This window comes from Oncorhynchus gorbuscha, linkage group LG02, assembly GCF_021184085.1.
Source record: "Oncorhynchus gorbuscha isolate QuinsamMale2020 ecotype Even-year linkage group LG02, OgorEven_v1.0, whole genome shotgun sequence".
Classification (NCBI taxonomy): Eukaryota; Metazoa; Chordata; class Actinopteri; order Salmoniformes; family Salmonidae; genus Oncorhynchus; species Oncorhynchus gorbuscha.
Genome location: NC_060174.1, coordinates 14,468,188 through 14,493,226, shown reverse-complemented (window position 1 = coordinate 14,493,226; position 25,039 = coordinate 14,468,188). Strand labels below are relative to the sequence as shown.

Here is a 25,039-nt window from a genome sequence, read left to right as displayed (position 1 = left end):
CCAATAAGGACAGACCCCTGGCTGTTGGCTCTTCCAATGACAGACCCCTGGCTGTGGGCCCTTCCAATAAGGACAGACACCTGGCTGTAGGCTCTTCCAATGACAGACCCCTGGCTGTTGGCTCTTCCAATGACAGACCCCTGGCTGTTGGCCCTTCCAATAAGGACAGACACCTGGCTGTAGGCTCTTCCAATGACAGACCCCTGGCTGTTGGCTCTTCCAATGACAGACCCCTGGCTGTTGGCCCTTCCAATAAGGACAGACACCTGGCTGTAGGCTCTTCCAATGACAGACCCCTGGCTGTTGGCTCTTCCAATGACAGACCCCTGGCTGTTGGCCCTTCCAATAAGGACAGACACCTGGCTGTTGGCTCTTCCAATAAGGACAGACACCTGGCTGTAGGCCCTTCCAATAAGGACAGACACCTGGCTGAAGGCTCTTCCAATGACAGACCCCTGGCTGTAGGCCCTTCCAATAAGGACAGACACCTGGCTGTTGGCTCTTCCAATGACAGACCCCTGGCTGTAGGCCCTTCCAATAAGGACAGACACCTGGCTGTTGGCTCTTCCAATAAGGACAGACACCTGGCTGAAGGCTCTTCCAATGACAGACCCCTGGCTGTGGGCCCTTCCAATAAGGACAGACACCTGGCTGTAGGCTCTTCCAATGACAGACCCCTGGCTGTTGGCTCTTCCAATGACAGACCCCTGGCTGTTGGCCCTTCCAATAAGGACAGACACCTGGCTGTAGGCTCTTCCAATGACAGACCCCTGGCTGTTGGCTCTTCCAATGACAGACCCCTGGCTGTTGGCCCTTCCAATAAGGACAGACACCTGGCTGTAGGCTCTTCCAATGACAGACCCCTGGCTGTTGGCTCTTCCAATGACAGACCCCTGGCTGTTGGCCCTTCCAATAAGGACAGACACCTGGCTGTAGGCTCTTCCAATGACAGACCCCTGGCTGTTGGCTCTTCCAATGACAGACCCCTGGCTGTTGGCCCTTCCAATAAGGACAGACACCTGGCTGTAGGCTCTTCCAATGACAGACACCTGGCTGTAGGCTCTTCCAATGACCGAACCCTGGCTGTAGGCCCTTCCAATAAGGACAGACATCTGGCTGTTGGCCCTTCCAATAGGGACAGACCCCTGGCTGTAGGGCCTTCCAATAGGGACATACCCCTGGCTGTAGGCCCAAGCCTTCCAACCCTGTCTCTGAGTAACCAAACCAGCTGGGACTCTCCCTGTGCCACTTTATGATTTCACTCACTTGACTTCTATAAAGACAAACAAACGTTACTGAGGGGCCGGTGACGACGTCATCCCAGCCTTCCTGTTATTTCAGCTTAGACTTTTCTCACAGTCCACTGTAGAGGTGCCTACAGGGGACAAGTTACTGCAGGGCCTCTCTGATTCTGAGAATGGAGTGTGTGTGTGTGAGAGAGAGCCTGGGAGAGAGGGAGGGAAGGGGGGGTTGTGTTTAAACTCCTTGACATCAGGGTTTGCTTGGGTGTCAGTGAGTCTGTAGAGCAGCTACATCCTCCTCAGTCTGATTCAACTAGCACACGCTAAGGCCTGCATGCACTTCACAAATCACTGCAGACAAACTATTATCTACTCATCTCTCCCCACGCTCTCTCTCTCCATGCTCGCTCCCCTCTCTCGCCCCTGTCACGCTCTCTCTCTCCATGCTCCCTCTCTCTCTCCAGTCTCCGCTGTCAGGCTGTGGGTGCAATCGATGGAGGTTGCAATGCAGGAGAATTTCTCCAAAGGGGTTGAGATTGTTTTCAGGGGAGCAGGTTTGGAGCGGGTGCTGGAGTCTGACTGTCTCTCCTCTCCTCTACACTCTGTGTGTGCTCTGTAATATCAGTGTTCCACACTAGAGGAATGTGAGGCTATAAAGCACTCTGCTATATGAGAAATGGCCTCCTCTTTGTCAGGCGTGTGGTGTGAGGGAGGGTTAGGCCCAGCTCAGCTCAGCCTCTACTCTGCAGCTCTCTCCTCTTCTGGGAAGTGCCCTATAAATCTCCTCACTCTTATCCCTGTACTGTATTGATGAGCTCTGGCTAGGGCGAAGGAAGAGGGAGAGTTGGGGTGAAGAGGTGGAGGGAGAGTGGAGGTGGAGAGCGAGACAGGGGAGTGGATTTGGGGGAGTTTTGAAATGAACTTAACCACTGTGTTTCAGACCACCACTTGGTTCTTGGTTCACTTCATACTAAAACAAACTTTATTCAGTTCTAACAAGTTTCTTCCTTAGGATTGACCCATTATTGAACTTTAAAAAGTTATCCCTTCATAAAAATGTATTTAGCAAAGAAACCTTGAAAAGAGACTTCAAGTCCCACTGTCTTTGAATATTATACATGTGCATCTGTAAACACACACTCAGCTCCTAGACCCTGAAACAGTCAAAACAACACCGTGACACAACTCTTGCTATAACAAATTGCATGAGCCACTGTATCCACCACAGTGGTGTGGGACATCCATACTGACACATCTACAACCTCCAGCTGCACACTGTTGCCTTCTATTGCACTGTGTTGATTAGGAGTGTCACATCCATACTGACACATCTACAATCTCCAGCTGCACACTGTTGCCTTCTATTGCACTGTGTTGATTAGGAGTGTCACATCCATACTGACACATCTACAATCTCCAGCTGCACACCTACAGTACACACTGTTGCCTTCTATTGCACTGTGTTGATTAGGAGTGTCACATCCATACTGACACTTCTACAATCTCCAGCTGCACACCTACAGTACACACTGTTGCCTTCTATTGCACTGTGTTGATTAGGAGTGTCACATCCATACTGACACTTCTACAATCTCCAGCTGCACACCTACAGTACACACTGTTGCCTTCTATTGCACTGTGTTGATTAGGAGTGTCACATCCATACTGACACTTCTACAATCTCCAGCTGCACACCTACAGTACACACTGTTGCCTTCTATTGCACTGTGTTGATTAGGAGTGTCACATCCATACTGACACTTCTACAATCTCCAGCTGCACACCTACAGTACACACTGTTGCCTTCTATTGCACTGTGTTGATTAGGAGTGTCACATCCATACTGATACTTCTACAATCTCCAGCTGCACACCTACAGTACACACTGTTGCCTTCTATTGCACTGTGTTGATTAGGAGTGTCACATCCATACTGACACTTCTACAATCTCCAGCTGCACACCTACAGTACACAGTTGCCTTCTATTGCACTGTGTTGATTAGGAGTGTCACATCCATACTGACACTTCTACAATCTCCAGCTGCACACCTACAGTACACACTGTTGCCTTCTATTGCACTGTGTTGATTAGGAGTGTCACATCCATACTGACACTTCTACAATCTCCAGCTGCACACCTACAGTACACACTGTTGCCTTCTATTGCACTGTGTTGATTAGGAGTGTCACATCCATACTGACACTTCTACAATCTCCAGCTGCACACCTACAGTACACACTGTTGCCTTCTATTGCACTGTGTTGATTAGGAGTGTCACATCCATACTGACACTTCTACAATCTCCAGCTGCACACCTACAGTACACACTGTTGCCTTCTATTGCACTGTGTTGATTAGGAGTGTCACATCCATACTGACACTTCTACAATCTCCAGCTGCACACCTACAGTACACACTGTTGCCTTCTACAGTACACACTATTGCACTGTGTTGATTAGGAGTGTCACATCCATACTGACACTTCTACAATCTCCAGCTGCACACCTACAGTACACACTGTTGCCTTCTATTGCACTGTGTTGATTAGGAGTGTCACATCCATCTAAAGATGGCTTTCAGGCTCACGTATCTCCTGTATCAGGCCGTTCATACTATGGGTTGTGTTCCAAATGGCACCCTATTTTAACTCTAGTGCACTTCTTTTCACCAGCCTTATGGGCCTTGGTCAAAAGTAGTGCTCCGTGAAATGATGATGCCATTTGGGACACAGCCTGTATCAGGTACCCGATCAGGCAGACACACAGCAGGAAAGCTCTGCCTTGTGACTCTTCCCAAGAACCCCCACTTGGACCCTTTGTAACACAAGGGATGGTTCTGGAGGGAGCGGGAGAAGATCTGTCTTCATCTGCAGGATGATGCCGAGAGCTAGCGTGTCATTTCTTTGACCTCTGAACTCCCTGCAGGACGATCGGTCACTGCCACAGTTCCTCTAATGAGCTCAGAGTTCGCTAAATTAACTGCTACTGCTCTGTGTTGGACTTAAACAGCAAGTTTGAACAGAACTTCATTTACAAAAAGCGTCCATTTTCATAAAATTACAATTTTATTACAAAAAAATAAAAATAAATCGCTAACGACAAATCAACAAAACCGTCACACAGAACATAAATAGTTCCCTTGCTGCCAGACATACTCAAATAACGCAATAGATGACATATTTACAGAACTGTTCTCAGTGCAGATTCTAGATTCTTATAGGAGTATAATGATGACTTGAAGCTCTACGGCAGTGGTCACCAAGTCTTTGGTCCTGGAGAGCTACAGGGTGTGATAATGCTGGGTTGGAACAAAGGTCTCTACTCCTCTAACGCTCTAGGACCTGAGCTGGTGACCGCGGGTAAATATATACGTTTTTGCTTGATTCATTTGCCACCTCTATCCTCGTCTCCTCTGATCTTTTAAAATGTGTTTTGAGGAGGTGGCAAGGAATGAAGGAAAGACTAAGGAGATGCTGGGTAACAAAGTCTAAACCAAAATGAACCTTCACTCTTAAGAGTATCCATTTTAAAACGCCGAGCTTCACCACATTGGGGTACATGCAGACAGGATCAATGATCAGTGTGTTGACTGGGATGGTCTTAGTGTCCGTGTATCGGAATGATCAAGTGAAAAAGATCCCAAAAAGAGAGGCATAATCGTCATGACAGGGTTGAGGGTAACCATAGTTGTTTTTCACTTTGGTCCTGAAACGAGAGAAAACAGGTTTAAACAGTTGAACTTGGATACTCGAGGCAGTCAGTGTTACATTTTTATGTGGCCCTGAGATACATGCAGTAAAATGAAGGACTGAGAGACTGAAGAACTGTAGAGGTGTGGATGAAGACTTCATCTCTCTTTCTCGCTCTCTCTCTATTTGTCTGAGCGTAAACACTCAAGGGCTTGTAATGGACTCCACATGTGTATAATAGAACCCAACACCCCCGTCACCACAAGCACACTGCAGCTTCTATAATACTAACCAGAGACTAAGGAGCCACAGACAACAGAGTGGGAGAGAGAAGGGAGAGCTGAAATCTTGGAGACTTCAAAATGTAGATATTTTGTTGTTGTTGACAAACTGTGTGAAAGTGTGTGTGACTCTCGTTGCTCTGTGGTAGAGCTCAACCGATGACTGACACCTATGCCAGGTATAATAACTGCACTCTCACGACCCTTTTCCCCCTCAGTCCTGAAGTGCCACCCTCCCCAAACATTTACTTAGCAGGCTGACATTTAAAAATTCCCTCCCCAGGGTAGAAGGTCCGTCCCGGAGTACCAGGGGGGGGGGGGCAAGTTGTCCTTGGCTGGGTGTTTGCCTTTACCCGCCATAGGTCATACAAGCTACAGAGTGATGCAAAACCACACAACCTTGGGATCTGGTTCACTTCTAGTGTTTGAGCCGTTCAGAGTTTGTCTTTCCACTTGACTGTGTACATGTCATTTTGTATTTTATTTAACTCGGCAAGTCAGTTAAGAACAAATTCTAATTTACAACGACGTCCTAGGAACAGTGGGTTAACTGCCTTGTTCAGGGGCAGAACGACAGATATTGGGCTGTTAATTTCTGGGAACGTTCAATAGATTGGAAGGATGTAGAAGGCCAAAACATCAATCTTTTAAACTTGTCTAATAAAACTAGAGTGTTGTGAACTTCTCAATAGATTCTCTGTTTTTCCTGAAATCCCAGTTGGAGGGATTCATAGAATTATGAGGTAATAAGCAGGAAATCCAGAATCCTCCAGCAACAACTTCTGGAAAACCAGGGCATTTATTGAAAGTCAGAGAATTTCGCAACACTATACAGATGTAATAATTAGACAATCAACAGTACATTAATACAGGGGCAGGTGGAAAGACAAGTGGTTACACAGTGAATAATCATGTGGACAGACTACGTAATATACGTTGAAAGGTACAAAACATTAGGAACATCTTCCCTTTCCATGAAATAGACTAACCAGGTGAATCCAAGTGAAAGCTATGATCCCGTAGGGCCTCCCGTGTGGCGCAGTGGTCTGTGCCACCAGAAATTATGGGTTCGAGCCCAGGCTCTGTCGCAGCCGGCCGCGACCGGGAGGCCCATGGGTCGGTCACTTCAATCAGTGTAGATGAAGGAAAGGAGACAGGTTAAATAAGGATTTTTAAGCCTTTAGACATGTGTGTGCTATTCAGAGGGTGAATGGCCAAGACAAAAGTGCCTTTGAACGGGGTTTGGTAGTAGGTGCACCGGTATGAGTGTGTCAAGAACTGCAACACTACTGGGTTTTTCATGCTCAACAGTTTCCTGTGTGTATCAAGAATGGTCCACCACCCAAAGAACATCCAGCCAACTTGACAACAGTGGGAAGCATTGGAGTCAACATGGGCCAGCATCCCTGTGGAACGCTTTCGACACCTTGTAGAGTTCATGCCCCGACCAATTGAGGCTGTTCTGTCGGCAAAAGGGGGTGCAACTCAATATTAGGAAGGTGTTCCTAATGTGTTGTACACAGAGTACATGTAAATGGTAGCTGATGTTACATACAATTTTAGTTCTGAGTTTCCACAATTACACAGGGAATGACTCACCAAAGCCTAATGTCTGTCTAACTAACATGTTACTAGTGTAGCTACCTTCAGGGAGACATCTGGGTTCTTCTGTAAGTCTCATTGGTGATGGAGAGGCGTGTGAGTCTGGCACCGTAGTAGTCCACTATGTAGTCAGACTTATCTGACGGACCCACAATCTAAAGGAAGGAACGAGAAGAGACATCAGGGTACAGACGGTGAAAACCTAGGTACAGCAGGTAACACATATCTGGCAATCACAGCTGAGGGGGAGCAGTGACAGCACTCCACCTACTAGACTCTAGACCAACAGCACTCCACCTACTGGACTCTAGACCAACAGCACTCCACCTACTGGACTCTAGACCAACAGCACTCCACCTACTGGACTCTAGACCAACAGCACTCCACCTACTGGACTCTAGACCAACAGCACTCCACCTACTGGACTCTAGACCAACAGCACTCCACCTACTGGACTCTAGACCAACAGCACTCCACCTACTGGACTCCAGACCAACAGCACTCCACCTACTGGACTCCAGACCAACAGCACTCCACCTACTGGACTCCAGACCAACAGCACTCCACCTACTGGACTCCAGACCAACAGCACTCCACCTACTGGACTCCAGACCAACAGCACTCCACCTACTGGACTCCAGACCAACAGCACTCCACCTACTGGACTCCAGACCAACAGCACTCCACCTACTGGACTCCAGACCAACAGCACTCCACCTACTAGACTCTAGACCAACAGCACTCCACCTACTGGACTCCAGACCAACAGCACTCCACCTACTGGACTCCAGACCAACAGCACTCCACCTACTGGACTCCAGACCAACAGCACTCCACCTACTAGACTCTAGACCAACAGCACTCCACCTACTAGACTCTAGACCAACAGCACTCTACCTACTGGACTCCAGACCAACAGCACTCCACCTACTGGACTCCAGACCAACTTCAGCTCGGCTACCACTCAACTATGATGCATTCCAGCCTATATTTAATCCATAGCAGGTAGTGGCTTTAGTGATTGGGTTTTCAGAAGTGGGTTTGATTTTCACAACAACGTATGCCGGCCTGGAAACCCACTACCTTGTATTATTTAATCCCGTGCTTGACACACAGCTCCCTCCGTTCACGTTCCATCTATCTATCACATCTGTCTAGCTCCTCCTCTGCCCAGTTTGAGTAAATTGGAAAATTCCCCAACATCATTCATCTGGTGTGGACCTCGGTCTTTCGATAGAGAGAAAGAGAGAGAAGCCTCAAACAAACGCTGTCCGGTCTCCTTTCCTCAAGCCCCGTCCAGCCAGAATCTATTAATAATAATCCCATTAGTTCAACTTCTCAAAAATGCATTTGCCCGCTCCGACTAGTTAGTCTTTCAAATATAGGGCAACGCCTCGCGAAGTTTAAATAGGTTCTCCGGACACGCAGAACTACTTACCAAAAGTGTCACTTTTACAACAGGTGAGCGAGCTCAGAGGCAGTGTATACACCTAATTGACAGTGTAAGTGTTGCGCTGGGGCGTGCCAGCCAAAGCAGCATAAAAGCATTCCTCTCTCAGGGCCTTCAGTAATACATTAGTAGAACAATAAACAGTGTGACGGTCGCCTCGTTTAATCAAAGTGGACGAACGGACGCTGCTGCCGTTTTCAAATGAAATAGCGACTTTATACAGGCCTACTACACAGTGGGACGTAGTGTAAGTCGCTCTGGATAAGAGCGTCTGCTAAATGACTTAAATGTAATGTAATGTAGAACTGTAGAGGAAGGGGTTAAATAGAGGAAGAGGGGTATTCTGTTTCTTTGAAGGGTGTATCATGTGTGTTTTGGTCTCAGATGTGATACAGATGTGATACAGGGTGACTCCAGCAGCATAGGCCTTTGTTGAAATATTATTCAAGATGAAGGCATACAGTCCTAAAACTACACACACCACCACTAGTCTATATGTCAAACGAATCCCAAACAAATAAGCCTACTTTTCATTATAAACACATCCCACCATGTTGACTGAGTTAAAGCTGAAGGTCTGCTCTATATGCGTGCCGATGCTTGTCGTATTCATTAGTCAAATCAAATCGCATTAGTCACATGCACCGAATACAACAGGTGTTGACCTTAGTGAAATGCTTACTTACAAGCGCCTAACCAACAATGCAGTTAACAAAAATACAGATAAGAATAAGAAATAAAAGTGGGGTACGAGTACAGAGTCAATGTGCTGGGGCACCGGTTAGTTTAAAGTATGTACATGTAGGTAGAGTTATTAAAGTGATTATGCATAGATGATAACAACAGAGAGTAGCAGCGGTGTAAAGAGGGGGAGGGGGGGGGGGGCAATGCAAATAGTCTGGGTAGCCATTTGATTAGATGTTCAGGAATCTTATGGCTTGGGGTTAGAAGCTGTTTAGAAGCCTATTGGACCGGGACTCAGCGCTCCGGAACTGCTTGACGTGCTGTAGCAGAGTGTGGCTGGAGTCTCTGACAATTTTTAGGGCCTTCCTCTGACACCGCCTGGCGGTGGCCTAAGTGGTGTACTAGGCCATACGCATTACCCTCTGTAGTGCCTTGCGGTGGAGGCAGAGCAATTGCATCAGAGGAAGGCAGTGATGCAACCATGCTCTCGATGTTTGAGCTGAAGAACTTTGAGGATCTGAGGACCCATGCCAAATCCAGTTGCAGAGGGGGGTGTTTAGTCCCAGGGTCCTTAGCATAGTGATGACACTATGGTGTTGAACGCTGAGCTGTAGTCAATGAATAGCATCCTCACGTAAATATTCCTTTTGTCCAGGTAGGTACGACTGTCTTGGTGTGCTTGGACCATGTTAGTTTGTTGGTGATGTGGACACAAAGGAACTTGAAGCCCTCAACCTGCTCCACTCCAGCCCCATCGATGAGAATGGGGGAGAGCTCGGTCCTCTTTTTCCTGTAGTCTACAATCATCTACTTTGTCTTGATCACGTTGACGGAGAGGTTGTTGTCCTGGCACCACACGGCCTACCTCTAAGTCCTCCTCCCTATAGGCTGTGTCATTGTTGTCGGTGATCAGGCCTACCACTGTTGTGTCATTGGCAAATTTAATGATGGTGGTGTAGTCGTGCCTGGCCATGCAGTCGTGGCTGAACAGGGAGTACAGGAGGGGACTAGGCACACACCCCTGAGGGGCTCTTGTGTTGAGGATCAGCGTGGAGGATGTGTTGTTACCTACCCTTACCACCTGGGGGTGGCCCATCAGGAAGTCCAGGATCCAGTTGCAGAGGGAGGTGTCCTTAGCTTAGTGATGAGCTTTGAGGACAATATGGTGGTAAATGCTGAGCTGTAGTCAATGAATAGCATTCTCACATAGGTGTTCCTTTTGTCCAGGTGGGAAAGGGCAGTGTGGAGTGCAATAGAGATTGCATCATCTGTGAATCTGTTGGGGCGGTATGCAAATTGGAGTGGGTCTAGGGTTTCTGGGATAATGGTGTTGATGTGAGCCATGACCAGCCTTTCAAAGCACTTCATGGCTACAGACATGAGTGCTCCAGGTCGGTAGTCATTTAGGCAGGTTACCTTAGTGTTCTTGGACACAGGCACTATGGTGGTCTGCTTAAAACATGTTGGCATTACATACTTGGACAGGGAGAGGTTGAAAATGTCAGTGAAGACACTTGCTAGTTGGTCAGCGCATGCTCGCAGTACACGTCCTGGTAATCCATCTGGTCCTGCGGACTTGTGAATGTTGACCTGTTTAAAGGTCTTACTCACATTGGCTGTGGAGAGGGTGATCACACAGTTTTCCAGAACAGCAGGTGCTCCCATGCATGTTTGTGTTATTTGCCTTGAAGCGAGCATATAAGTAGTTTAGCTCGTCTGGTAGGCTTGTGTCACTGGGCAGCTCTCGGCTGTGCTTCCCTTTGTAGGCTGTAATGGTTTGCAAGTCCTGCCACATCCAACGAACATCAGGGCCGATGTAGTACGATTCAATCTTAGTCCTGTATTGACGCTTTGCCTGTTTGATGGTTCTTTGGAGGGCATAGCGGGTCCGGGTTAGAGACCTGCTCCTTGAAAGCGGCAGCTCTAACCTTTAGCTCGGTGCGGCTGTTGCCTGTAATGCATGGCTTCTGTTTGGGGTATGTACGTACGGTCACTGTGGGGACGACATCATCGATGCAGTTATTGATGAAGCCAGTGACTGATGTGGTGTACTCCTCACTTCTCAATGCCATCGGAAGAATCCCTTAACATATTCCAGTCTGTGCTAGCAAAACACTCCTGAAGCTTAGCATCTGCATCATCTGACCACTTCTTTACTTGTCGAGTCACTGGTGGTTCCTGCTTTAATTTTTTGCTTGTAAGCAGGAATCAGGAGGATATAATTATGGTTAGATGTACCAAATGGATGGCGAGGGAGAGCGTTGTATGCGTCTCTGTGTGTGGAGTAGAGGGGGTCCATTTTTCCCCCTTCTGGTTGCACATTTAACATGCTGATAGAAATTTGGTTAAACGGATTTAAGTTTCCCTGCATTAAAGTCCCCGGCTACTAGGAGCACCGCCCCTGGGTGAGTGTTTTCTTGTTTGCTTCCTGCTCCCACACTGGTTCGCCAATGAGGATGGAGAGGAGTAAGAGGGGTGAGGCCCTAACAGGGTGAAAAATGGATTGGCTTCTCTCCCGGTCAGGCTCTGTGGACTAAACAGGTTAGGGGGGTCCTGGGGGAACGAGGGACGGGGGGGGGAGAGAAGCCCTTCTGCGAAAACAAACCAGTCTCATTAACCCCCATTTATAGAGCTTAGTGCTGAGAAGAGCAGAGAGCTGCGGCTGCACTGATTGAGATACAGGTTCCCTCTGAATACAAACAGACATTCACGCACACACACACTCCTGGCTTGGCTATGCTTCTGCGCAATGTTCCATGGTTTACTCTGATTGGAGTGTGTGAAGCATGACCATCGTAGCAAAGCCCAGGCTGCTCTGTGATGAACAAAATGTGCTCCACTTCATTGATTACCACCACTGTTAGTGGGAGAAAGAGCTATGGTTTATACATGAGACTGTGCCCAAATTGAGCAACTTGTTTTTGAAATCTTAGAAGTTGTTTTGAAATCATACAATTATCAAACTTGCATGAAATCCATCCGATTCTGATATCACAGTTGTTCCCTAACTCACTTCGCAGTGTAACCCAACTCAACTTTTGTGTCTTGTGACCAACCAATGTAATCATCAGCTGTGACCCAATAGGAGTCAGCTTCTACCCAACATTAGGGAAACACCCTTGTAACCCACCCTTGTCATCAACACACCACATAAACCATTCCTTTCATGGTTACTGTGAAAAGAGCATCTTCCCAGACATAACCAACAGATAAGAGGGATTACTTAACAGCTCTGTGTTCCAAAGCGGTCCCCTGAACGCCACTCACCTGCATTGAGATCAACATGAAATCCACCAAGCTCCCAATCCCACAGAAGCCAACTGTGCAGAATTTGAGCAGCCCTAGAGAGAGAGAGACATGTTGGAGTTAAACAGGGGATAAAACAGGGAGGCCTCTCCAACCGTGTTACTGGAGAGCTACCCTCCAGTAGGTTTACACCAGGGCTCTCCAACCGTGTTACTGGAGAGCTACCCTCCTGTAGGTTTACACCAGGGCTCTCCAACCGTGTTACTGGAGAGCTACCCTCCTGTAGGTTTACACCAGGGCTCTCCAACCGTGTTACTGGAGAGCTACCCTCCTGTAGGTTTACACCAGGGCTCTCCAACCGTGTTACTGGAGAGCTACCCTCCTGTAGGTTTACACCAGGGCTCTCCAACCGTGTTACTGGAGCTACCCTCCCGTAGGTTTACACCAGGGCTCTCCAACCATGTTACTGGAGAGCTACCCTCCCACAGGTTTACACCAGGGCTCTCCAACCGTGTTACTGGAGAGCTACCCTCCTGTAGGTTTACACCAGGGCTCTCCAACCGTGTTACTGGAGAGCTACCCTCCTGTAGGTTTACACCAGGGCTCTCCAACCGTGTTACTGGAGAGCTACCCTCCAGTAGGTTTACACCATGGCTCTCCAACCATGTTACTGGAGAGCTACCCTCCTGTAGGTTTACACCAGGGCTCTCCAGGATGTCTTGCTCCCAGGCAGACTAAATAACTTTTTTGCCCGCTTTGAGGACAATACAGTGCCACTGACACGGCCTGCAACGAAAACATGCGGTCTCTCCTTCACTGCAGCCGAGGTGAGTAAGTAAGACATTTAAACGTGTTAACCCGCGCAAGGCTGCAGGCCCAGACGGCATACCTAGCCGCGCCCTCAGAGCATGCGCAGACCAGCTGGCCGGTGTGTTTACGGACATATTCAATCAATCCCTATACCAGTCTGCTGTTCCCACATGCTTCAAGAGGGCCAACATTGTTCCTGTTCCCAAGAAAGCTAAGGAAACGGAGCTAAACGACTACCGCCCCGTAGCACTCACTTCCGTCATCATGAAGTGCTTTGAGAGACTAGTCAAGGACCATATCACCTCCACCCTACCTGACACCCTAGACCCACTCCAATTTGCTTACCGCCCAAATAGGTCCACAGACGATGCAATCTCAACCACACTGCACACTGCCCTAACCCACCTGGACAAGAGGAATACCTATGTGAGAATGCTGTTCATCGACTACAGCTCGGCATTCAACACCATAGTACCCTCCAAGCTCGTCATCAAGCTCGAGACCCTGGGTCTCGACCCGCCCTGTGCAACTGGGTACTGGACTTCCTGACGGGCCGCCCCAGGTGGTGAGGGTAGGCAACAACATCTCCTCCCTGCTGATCCTCAACACGGGGCCCCACAAGGGTGCGTTCTGAGCCCTCTCCTGTACTCCCTGTTCACCCACGACTGCGTGGCCACGCACGCCTCCAACTCAATCATCAAGTTTGCGGACGACACAACAGTGGTAGGCTTGATTACCAACAACGACGAGACGGCCTACAGGGAGGAGGTGAGGGCCCTCGGAGTGTGGTGTCAGGAAAATAACCTCACACTCAACGTCAACAAAACTAAGGAGATGATTGTGGACTTCAGGAAACAGCAGAGGGAACACCCCCCTATCCACATCGATGGAACAGTAGTGGAGAGGGTAGCAAGTTTTAAGTTCCTCGGCATACACATCACAGACAAACTGAATTGGTCCACTCACACTGACAGCGTCGTGAAGAAGGCGCAGCAGCGCCTATTCAGCCTCAGGAGGCTGAAGAAATTCGGCTTGTCACCAAAAGCCCTCACAAACTTTTACAGATGCAATTGTGAGCATCCTGGCGGGCTGTATCACCGCCTGGTACGGCAACTGCTCCGCCCTCAACCGTAAGGCTCTCCAGAGGGTAGTGAGGTCTGCACAACGCATCACCGGGGGCAAACTACCTGCCCTCCAGGACACCTACACCACCCGATGTTACAGGAAGGCCATAAAGATCATCAAGGACATCAACCACCCGAGCCACTGCCTGTTCACCCCGCTATCATCCAGAAGGCGAGGTCAGTACAGGTGCATCAAAGCTGGGACCGAGAGACTGAAAAACAGCTTCTATCTCAAGGCCATCAGACTGTTAAACAGCCACCACTAACATTGAGTGGCTGCTGCCAACACACTGTCATTGACACTGACCCAACTCCAGCCACTTTAATAATGGGAATTGATGGGATATGATGTAAATATATCACTAGCCACTTTAAACAATGCTACTTTATATAATGTTACTTACCCTACATTATTCATCTCATATGCATATGTATATACTGTACTCTACACCATCGACTGCATCCTTATGTAATACATGTATCACTAGCCACTTTAACTATGCCACTTTGTTTACTTTGTCTACATACTCATCTCATATGTATATACTGTACTCGATACCATCTACTGTATGCTGCTCTGTACCATCACTCATTCATATATCCTTATGTACATATTCTTTATCCCCTTACACTGTGTATAAGACAGTAGTTTTGGAATTGTTAGTTAGATTACTTGTTGGTTATCACTGCATTGTCGGAACTAGAAGCACAAGCATTTCGCTACACTCGCATTAACATCTGCTAACCATGTGTATGTGACAAATAACATTTGATTTGATTTGATTTTCCAACCGTGTTACTGGAGAGCTACCCTCCTGTAGGTTTACACCAGGGCTCTCCAACCGTGTTACTGGAGAGCTACCCTCCTGTAGGTTTACACCAGGGCTCTCCAACCGTGTTACTGGAGGGCTACCCTCCTGTAGGTTTACACCAGGGCTCTCCAGCCGTGTTACTGGAGAGCTACCCTCCTGTAGGGCTCTCCAACCGTGTTACTTGAGAGCTACCCTCCCGTAGGGCTCTCCAACCGTGTTACTGGAGAGCTACCCTCCCGTAGGTTTACACCAGGGCTCTCCAACCGTGTTACTGGAGAGTTACCCTCCCGTAGGTTTACACCAGGGCTCTCCAACCGTGTTACTGGAGAGCTACCCTCCCGTAGAGTTACCCTCCCGTAGGTTTACACCAGGGCTCTCCAACCGTGTTACTGGAGAGCTACCCTCCCGTAGGTTTACACCAGGGCTCTCCAACCGTGTTACTGGAGAGCTACCCTCCCGTAGGTTTACACCAGGGCTCTCCAACCGTGTTACTGGAGAGCTACCCTCCCGTAGGTTTACACCAGGGCTCTCCAACCGTGTTACTGGAGAGCTACCCTTCCGTAGGTTTACACCAGGGCTCTCCAACCGTGTTACTGGAGAGCTACCCTCCTGTAGGTTTACACCAGGGCTCTCCAACCGTGTTACTGGAGAGCTACCCTCCTGTAGGTTTACACCAGGGCTCTCCAACCGTGTTACTGTAGAGCTACCCTCCCGCAGGTTTTCGCTCCAACCGCAGTTGTAACTAACCCGATTCACCTTCTGAATCCTCTAATTATTAGAATCCGGTGCACTAGACTGGTTGAGTGTACACCTATAGGACCGTAGCTCTCCAGGAACAGGGTTGGAGAGCCCTGGTGTAAACCTATAGGACCGTAGCTCTCCAGGAACAAGGTTGGAGAGCCCTGGTGTAAACCTATAGGACCGTAGCTCTCCAGGAACAGGGTTGGAGAGCCCTGGTGTAAACCTATAGGACCGTAGCTCTCCAGGATCAGGGTTGGAGAGCCCGTAAACCTATAGAACCGTCTCCAGGAACAGGGTTGGAGAGCCCTGGTGTAAACCTATAGGACCGTAGCTCTCCAGGAACAGGGTTGGAGAGCCCTGGTGTAAACCTATAGGACCGTAGCTCTCCAGGATCAGGGTTGGAGAGCCCTGGTGTAAACCTATAGGACCGTAGCTCTCCAGGATCAGGGTTGGAGAGCCCTGGTGTAAACCTATAGGACCGTAGCTCTCCAGGATCAGGGTTGGAGAGCCCTGGTGTAAACCTATAGGACCGTAGCTCTCCAGGATCAGGGTTGGAGAGCCCTGGTGTAAACCTATAGGACCGTAGCTCTCCAGGATCAGGGTTGGAGAGCCCTGGTGTAAACCTATAGGACCGTAGCTCTCCAGGATCAGGGTTGGAGAGCCCTGGTGTAAACCAGGACCGTAGCTCTCCAGGATCAGGGTTGGAGAGCCCTGGTGTAAACCTATAGGACCGTAGCTCTCCAGGAACAGGGTTGGAGAGCCCTGGTGTAAACCTATAGGACCGTAGCTCTCCAGGATCAGGGTTGGAGAGCCCTGGTGTAAACCTATAGGACCATAGCTCTCCAGGGTCAGGGTTGGAGAGCCCTGGTATAAAGCTTTATGGGGTACTCCATGCCTCTTTAAAGTTGGCATAAATTAATCATAATTTGCTAGCTATTGTGTGAGGCGACTGGGCAATGTTTCAGTTTATTCCCCATGTTCGGTTCCAACTTTGCCAATGTGTGGCTGAATGGGAAATTAACTTGCGAGGCAAAGGTGAACGATATTGAACTCTTTGACTGCTGAGCGGCGGAGTGGAGAGGCTATGTGGGTGTGTGGGTGTTGGGTGTCTGGGTATTGGGTGTCTGGGTATTGGGTGTTTAGTTGTTTGCTGCCTGATTTGCTTTCAGAGGGAAATCGTGCCAAGTCAACTTTGTGTCCAAAACAATTTTGACGATTGGGAATAACAGGTCTTTATCGTTGAGAGGAGCAGAGAAGAGTAAACATGAATGTGTGCAACTGAGCCGCTGTGAGCAGCTGAGGGTGTGAATTGGATGTATGAAAACACAGAGCAGGTCATTCAACTAAACACATCATCCTGTTAACATTCACACTGTCACAACTATGTAACATAACTGTAAGGTAGAGTACTCACTGCATCACTGGGCAATGACTACTGGCACTCACTAGCTCACTGACACAACTATGTAACATAACTGTAAGGTAGACCCGGAGATGACACTACTGCATGTCGGGGAGTACTCACTGCATCACTGGGCAATGACTACTGGCACTCACTAGCTCACTGACACACACACAGCTAAAAACCACAGAGAATCTGAATTGCAGGCAAATTATGGAAACACCAACTCCAAATAATTGTTCAGACTATTGTAAATTGCTCCATTGGGAGGTAACAGGGGTAGATTTGTTGATTCCAGGGTGGACGTTTTTAAAAACAATGCCAGTCGGGTGGCTACTCTACAAAGCAGAAGCCCACTTAATAACCCACCGTTCCATGGTGATGCCCAAGCCAACCGTGCCAAACCAGGCCAGGTGTTGCTCAGTGCAGCCTCTAAAGCCGGCTCATGCCCGTCCTCAGTGTGGCTCTGCGATGCCCAAGTACTCCATGCTAGTTGGAAAAACTACCCCCCCCCCCCCCCAAAAGAAAACAAGGCAGGACTTTCAGCCACCAGCCACTAATCTTGCAGGTGCCTAATTAAGAACAAGAATAAAAGAAAGGGAAGAAACAGCAGTGTTTGGGTTTACCACTGTTTTATAATGTCATGTAATAGTGGTTTCTTTCAGGTCCTCACAGGAAGTAGTGATCCTCTGTTTCTTATAAACCTGCTTCATTGATTAATGCTCAACTTTGATAAATGGTCTACTTTATACTAATCCACAAACATGCAAGTTGCGTTTCTGTCCAAAACCAGCAGATCTTTTCAAACTCTCTAATATCAATAAATCCAATAAATGAATGGGTAGCTAGTCATGCATTTCAACATGTGTTCTTCCTGTTTTTTTACAAAAACAATTACAAAGAAAATCTTTCATTGTATTTATACCGGTTTGTTAGCAGCAGATAGGATTTGAAAATGAATCTACATATAAATATAATATAAATTCATCCATTGCACCCCCATGTCAGTTATTGAGAGTGAACAATAACAACAGTCAGACTGTACCTAAAGCTGGGTATCCCAAGTAGAAGCGATCTGCTCCTAACCATCCCAGGAAGAGCGACAGGGCCACCGCTACTTTGTAGGAGTAACCGCTCCTGTAAGGAAACAACATGTTAGCTCAAAACAGTTCAATAATAGTTCACATTTGTACAAAAACATCACATATGATGGTATATGATTTAGTCTAATCAATATCAATTGAAAATAAAACATGTTCAGGGTCATCATAGCTAAAACTTTTTGCTATGGTCTGCCCTAATGAATACAGCCCTGATACAGCCTATACAAAACATTAAGAACACCTGACCAGGTGAAAGCTATGATCCCTTTTTGATGTTGCGTGTTAAATTCACTTCAAATCAGTGTAGATGAAGGGGAGGAGACGGCTTAAAGACGGATTTTTAAGCATTTAAACAATTGAGACATGGATTGTGTGTGAGGCAGTCAGAGGGTGAAAGGTCAAGACAAAAGATGTAAGTTCCTTTGAACGGGGTGTGGTAGTAGGGGCCTTTGAACGGGGTGTGGTAGTAGGGGCCTTTGAACGGGGTGTGGTAGTAGGGGCCTTTGAATGGGGTGTGGTAGTAGGGGCCTTTGAACGGGGTGTGGTAGTAGGGGCCTTTGAACGGGGTGTGGTAGTAGGGGCCTTTGAACGGGGTGTGGTAGTAGGTGCAAGGCGTACTGGTTTGTGGTTTTTCACGCTCAACAGTTTCCTGTGTGTATCAAGAATGGTTCGCCACCCAAAGGACATCCAGCCAACTAGACAACTGTGGGAAGCATTGGAGTCAACATGGGCCAGCATCCCTGTGGAACGCTTTCGACACCTTGTAGAGTCCATTCCCCAACAAATTAAGGCTGTTCTAAGGGCAAAGGGGGTGGAAGTCAATATTAGGAAATTGTTCCTAATGTTTGGCATACTGGGTGTACATGTGCAACACTTCCACAGTGTCTGGTACTGTACATACACATTCCTGCAAGGGAGGCTTTTGTTAAAGCCCACTTCCTCTCCACTGAATCGAAACTCCGTCCCATTGGACAAGCGGCAGCTGACGTTTGGAGAAGGTAGGCATTCCACTGAAAACCACAACAGATGGTTTAGGACAAAGCAACACAGAACAGCAGTTATGTGGGTTTCAATTTGTGTAGATTTTAATGGAAATACACATTGATAAAAGTATTACAAAATATTATGACAGTTAAGAACCAGGACCTAAATGACCTATCAGGGCTACCTATTATAATTTATTGTCCCTGCAAATTAGTCTTTCAATTTGAGTTAAGCTACGTGGTACCTCCATGCATATACTGTGTCAAATACATTCTAATTTCCAAAGTCCTTATAGATGGAGAAACTATTAGAACCAATCATTATGGTGGTCCTCTGTAGCTCAGTTGGTAGACCATGACGCTTGCCACACCAGGATAGTGGGTTCTATTCCTGGGACCTTCCGTACGTAAAATGTGTGCATGAAAGACTAATGGTCGTACAAACTCAAAAAGCACAAAAGAGGATTTCACCACCCATCATCTAAGATGGTTCTAAAATAATTGATGTTAGAAACAGATATGATTAGCAATCATTAAGCTCATTGATTGCATCCAAATTGGCCATTTCTCTTTTTAGGATTCATATAATACTCAATAAATATAGTACCTAACATCCAATTTTGAACCTAACTTTGTTCTGACAATGAGTTAGACATTGGTCAACAGCCACCCACGGACTCCCCACGCCAATCCCACCCCAACAATTGGTACATAGTATCAGTTCTGTGTCTGACCAGTAGTATGGAGCTGCGGCTCGAAGTGATGTTTCTTCATACTATTCAATGTATTACCAGGGAATTTGGTGATGTTTGTTTTACCCCTGTTCTGAGAAATGTCATTTAAGTTGTTAGGTTAATGTCCCATCTTACATCCGTATATTACCGGATTCTGACCACTAGACTGTGCTGTTCCGACTATTAAGTTAAAGTTTCAAGACCCCGAACCCCCACCCTCAATGTTAAATGGATAGTTCACCCAAATGACTAAATTACATTGCTTACAGGGTAAGAAACAGTCTGTTGACAAGGCATGGCAGAAACATATGCTTTGGTTTTGTTGGCCACTGTTTGAAATGCTAACTTTTTCGAATTTGTGGCACAAACCCAATGCAAGTCAATGGTACCTCCATTAGCATTGTCACATGTCATGTTCAAATCATCCTAAAGTATCTAGAAATGTATTGCGTAACTCAATGGATGTTACTTATAGATGGATAGGAAGCGAGAAAATGCTAATATAGATAACATTGACTTGCATTAGATTGGTGCCACAAAATGCTAAAAGGTTACCATTTGAAACAGTGGCCAAGTAAACAAAACCAAAGCATAGGTTGCTGCCATACCCTGTACGCAGTCTATGGACAAGGTTAGGAAACCAGTATAACTTTGTCATTTGGGTTAACTATCCCTTTTAACATTGGGGTGGGGGAATTGGAACTGATGCTATATACTCGTTCTTGGGGTGGGATTGGCGTGGGAGGGGGGTCCGTGGGTTGCTTCTAAAATGTCTTTGGAATCCTCATGTTTTACTAATTCTTAGAAAAACATAAGATACTATATTTATTGAATACTAAATGAATCATACAAATCTTTTAAAAAAGAAGATGTTTCAGGAATGCTTATCTAACTACAGAAACGATTTCAGAACAATCTGAGATGGTGGGTGCTAAACGGCATATTATTATTACAATGAACAAAAATCTTTGAATTTGTTGCATGTTGTTTATTTTACTGAGTTACCGTTCATATAAGGAAACCAGTCAACTTAAATCCATTAACTAGGCCCTAATCTATGGATTTCACATGACTGGGAATACAGATATGCATCTGTTGGTCACAGATACCAAAAAAAAAAAAGAGTAGGGGCGTGGATCAGAAAAACAGTCAGTATCTGATGAGACCCCATGTGGTCATGCACACATCTCCATCACATAGAGTTGATCAGGCTGTTGATTGTGGCCAGTGGAATTTTGTCCCACTCCTCTTCAATGGCTGTGTGAAGTTGCTGAATATTGACGGGAACTGGAACACGCTGTCGTATACGTCGATCCAGAGCATCCCAAAAATGCTCAATGGGTGACATGTCTGGCGACAGGTAGCCTAGTGGTTAGTGTGTTGGGCCAATAACAAAGGTTGCTGGATTGAATCCCCAAGCTGACAAGGTAAAAATCTGTCATTCTCCCCTTGAACAAGGCAGTTAACCAACTGTTCCGCTGTCATTGTAAATAAGAATTTGTTCTTTAACTGACTTGCCTAGTTAAATAAAGGTTAAATATATAAAATAAAAATATGCAGGCAATGGAAGAACTGGGACATTTTCAGCTTCCAGGAATTGTGTACAGATCCTTATGACATGAGGCTGTGCATTATCATGCTGCAACATGAGGTGATGGTGGTCGATGAATGGCACGACAATGGGCCTCAGGATCTCTTCACAGTATCTCTGTGCATTCAAATTGTCATTGATAAAATGCAATTGTGTTTGTTGTCTGTAGCTTATGCCTGTCCATACCTTTATCTGACCACCATGGTCACAAAGTTGACATCAGCAAACCGCTCGACCACACGATGCTGTCTGTCACCTGCCCGGGACAGTCGAAACCGGGATTTATCCATGAAGAGCACACTTCTCCAGTGTGCCAGTGACCATTGAAGGTGAGCAGTCTGTTATGATGCCAAACTGCAGTCAGGTCAAGACACTGGTGAGGACAACGAGCACGAAGATTAGCTTCCCAGAGACGGTTTCTGACAGTTTGCGGAGAAATTCTTCAGTTGTGCAAACCCACAGTTTCATCACCTGTCCAGGTGGTTGGTCTCATCCCACAGGTGAAGAAAGTGGATGTGAGGGTCCTGGGCTGGCTTGGTTACATGTGTTCTACAGTTGTCAGGCCAATTGGACGTACTGCCAAATTCTCTAAAACACTACTTATGGTCGAGAAAGTAACATTACATTCTCTGGCAAGAGCTCTGGTGGACATTCCTACAGTCAGCATGCCAATTGGACGCTCCCTCAAAACTTGATACATCTGTGGCATTGTATTGTGTTCCAAAACTGCACATTTTAGAATGGTCTTTTATTGTTCCCAGCACAAGGTGCATCTGTGTAATGATCATGCTGTTTAATCAGTTTCTTGATATGCCACACCTGTCAGTTGGATGGATTACCTTGACAAAGGAGAAATGCTCACTAATAGGGATGTAAACAAATTTGTTGCCAACATTTGAGAGAAATACGTTTTTTTGTGCATTTGGAACATTTCTGGGATATTTTATTTAAGCTCATGAACCCAACACATTACATATTGCGTTAAAATGTTTCTAAAGTATATTATACATCACACAACCAGAACCACTTACCCCAAGCAATCATGTCCTTGCAATTCTCAGGTTCTTGAGTGGCATCATCTATCCTTGGTTCTTTACAAATATACTTGAACAGTATTAAGGCAACAACAAAGTATCAACTGTCATCCACAGCATAGTAGATAATGTAACATGATATCTAACAAATTGTGCTTGTCAGGTTGTCAGGTTATACAGTAACAGTCAAAAGTTTGGACACACCTACTTAGTGTTAAACAAATCAAAATATATTTTAGATTCTTCAAAGTAGCCACCATTTGTCTTGACAGCTTTGCATTCTCTCAACCAGCTTCATCTGGAATGCTTTTCCAACAGTCTTGAAGGAGTTCCCACATATGCTGAGCACTTGTTGGCTGCTTTTCCTTCACTCTGTGGTCCAACTCATCCTCAACCATCTCAATTGGGTTGAGGTCAGGGGATTGTGGAGGCCAGGTCATCTGATGCAGCACCATCACTCTCCTTCTTGGTCAAATAGCCCTTATTTAACCTTTATTTCACTATGCAAGTCAGTTAAGAACAAATTCTTATTTACAATGACGGCCTACCCCGGACGACACTGGGCCAATTATGCGCCGCCCTATTGGACTCCCAATCACAGCTTGTTGTGAATCGAACCAGGGTCTGTAGTAGCGCCTTTAGCACTGGGATGCAGTGCCTTAGACCGCTGTGCCACTCGGGAGCCCTCCATCACTCGCCTTCTTGGAAAAATGATCCTTGCACAGCCTGGAAGTGTGTTGGGTCATTGTCCTGTTGAAAAAATAATGATAGTCCCACTAAGGGCAAAACAGATGGGATGGCGTATCGCTGCAGTATGCTGTGGTAGCCATGCTGGTTAAGTGTGCCTTGAATTCTAAATAAATCACTGACAGTCTCACCAGCAACGCACCCCCAACCCTCCTCCTCCATTATTCACGTGGGAACCACACATGGAGATCATCCGTTCACCTGCTCTGCGTCTCACAAATACATGGCGGTTGCAACCAAAAAAATAATCAGACCAGAAGACATATTTCCACTGGTCTAATGTCCATTGCTCGTGTTTCTTGGCCCAAGCAAGTCTCCTCTTCTTATGAGTGTCCTTTAGTAGGGGTTTCTTTGCAGCAATTCGACCATGAAGGCCTGATTCACACAGTCTCCTCTGAAAAGTTGATGTTGAGATTTGTCTGTTAGTTGAACTCTTAAGTATTTATTTGGGATGCAATTTCTGAGGCTGTTACTCTAATGAACTGATCCTCTTCCTTTCCTGTGGAGGTCCTCATGAGACAGTTTCATCATAGCGCTTGACGGTTTTTGCGACTGCACTTGATGAAACTTTCAAAGTTCCTGAAATTTTCCAAAATGACTGACCTTCATTTCATCAAGTAACAATGGACTGTTGTTTCTCTGCTTATTTGAGCTGTTCTTGCCATAATATGGACTTTATTTTCTACCAAATAGGGCTATCTTTTGTAAACCACCCCTACCTTGTCACAACACAACTGATTGGCTCAAACACATTAAGGAAATGAACTTTTAACAAGGCACACATGTTAATTGAAATGCATTCCAGTTGACTACCTCAAGAAGCTGGTTGAGAGAATGCCAAGAGTGTGCAAAGCTGTCATCAAGGCAAAGTGTGGCTACTTTGAAGAATCTAAAATGTGTTATTTCACAGTTGTCTTCACTATTATTCTACAATGTAAAACAAATAGTAAAACTAACAAAATGGAATAGGTAGGCATGTCCAAACTTTTGATTGGTACTGTATATTCATCCATTCAGTCATCAGCATCGTTCAAGGGAACATATCCACATGACATTACAAAAATGAATGAATAATGGTTGACCAATGAATAATGGTTGACAGAAGAGTGCGTTAGTTATCCATCTTACACATAATGAAACATGCGGTCAATAAAGACCCGAGAACATATCTTGATGAAAAAACAAGACTCTTGCCAAGAGTTAACGTTACATGGAAGATGACTGATGAATACAAACGAGAAAACATAGCTATACTATTCATCTGTTTCAAAATCGGATTAGTTATATTTTCCAAAAGTACACAACATGCAGGCTTATGTTTGCTAGCTAGCTAGCTAAATAAATGCATGCTAACGTCAGTTAGCCAGGTAACATTAGCTAGCTAGCGTGCATGAAAACCCTGTCATATTTTCGTGATTTGCAAGTAATCACGTATAAAAGGATATTGTCCCAGGCGTAGACTTTCACAACTATCGACCTCATTTGCGAGAACAAATTGGAAATGGCAATACGTACAGTAAAAGAAAATGCCCAACGACATGGTCCGTAAAGAGAACAGCCGACTTCCGGGAAACGCCATGTTGACGACGCGCCCACTCGGTCACGTGACATCGTTTTTAAATCTCTGTCTGAGTCCAAAACCCTGTGAATTCGTACCAGTAAGACTTGTTTTCAACGTTAAAAGTAGTTTAACTGAAACATCTGAACAGGTTAAGCTATGAGATTGTTACAATGCAAGTGCTCAATAGAAATGTAATTAATGTAT

General features: G+C 46.3%; 1 protein-coding gene across 2 annotated transcripts; it reads right to left on the bottom strand.

Moving 5' to 3' along the window:
- Window positions 1–4,283: 4,283 nt before the first annotated feature.
- Window positions 4,284–24,858, bottom strand: LOC123997595 (TM2 domain-containing protein 1-like). Of its 2 annotated transcripts, XR_006832135.1 has the most exons (8): window positions 24,720–24,858; window positions 22,525–22,598; window positions 19,087–19,195; window positions 18,128–18,219; window positions 12,215–12,288; window positions 6,856–6,968; window positions 6,201–6,335; window positions 4,284–4,946 (listed from the first exon to the last, which is right to left on the bottom strand). XR_006832135.1 is itself a non-coding variant. In XM_046301996.1 (7 exons), the coding sequence occupies exons 1-6, from the start codon at window positions 24,851–24,853 to the stop codon at window positions 6,858–6,860; spliced, it is 594 nt and encodes a 197-aa protein (XP_046157952.1). In that variant the 5' UTR covers window positions 24,854–24,858; the 3' UTR covers window positions 4,284–4,946; window positions 6,856–6,857. The 2 variants fall into 2 exon arrangements, 1 of the variants encoding a protein (XP_046157952.1); XM_046301996.1 differs by lacking the exon at window positions 6,201–6,335.
- Between the last annotated feature and the right edge of the window lie 181 nt (window positions 24,859–25,039).

Bases quoted from the DNA above. Each gene is read 5' to 3' on its own strand.
- LOC123997595 (XM_046301996.1), bottom strand. From the start codon at position 24,853: ATGGCGTTTCCCGGAAGTCGGCTGTTCTCTTTACGGACCATGTCGTTG. The intron at 22,599-24,719 runs ATATCCTTTTAT...AATACTGTTCAA, and splicing joins GAAAGTCTACGCCTGGGACA to GTATATTTGTAAAGAACCAA. The intron at 12,289-18,127 runs GTACAGTCTGAC...CTCTCTCTCTAG, and splicing joins CTTGGGATACCCAGCTTTAG to GGCTGCTCAAATTCTGCACA.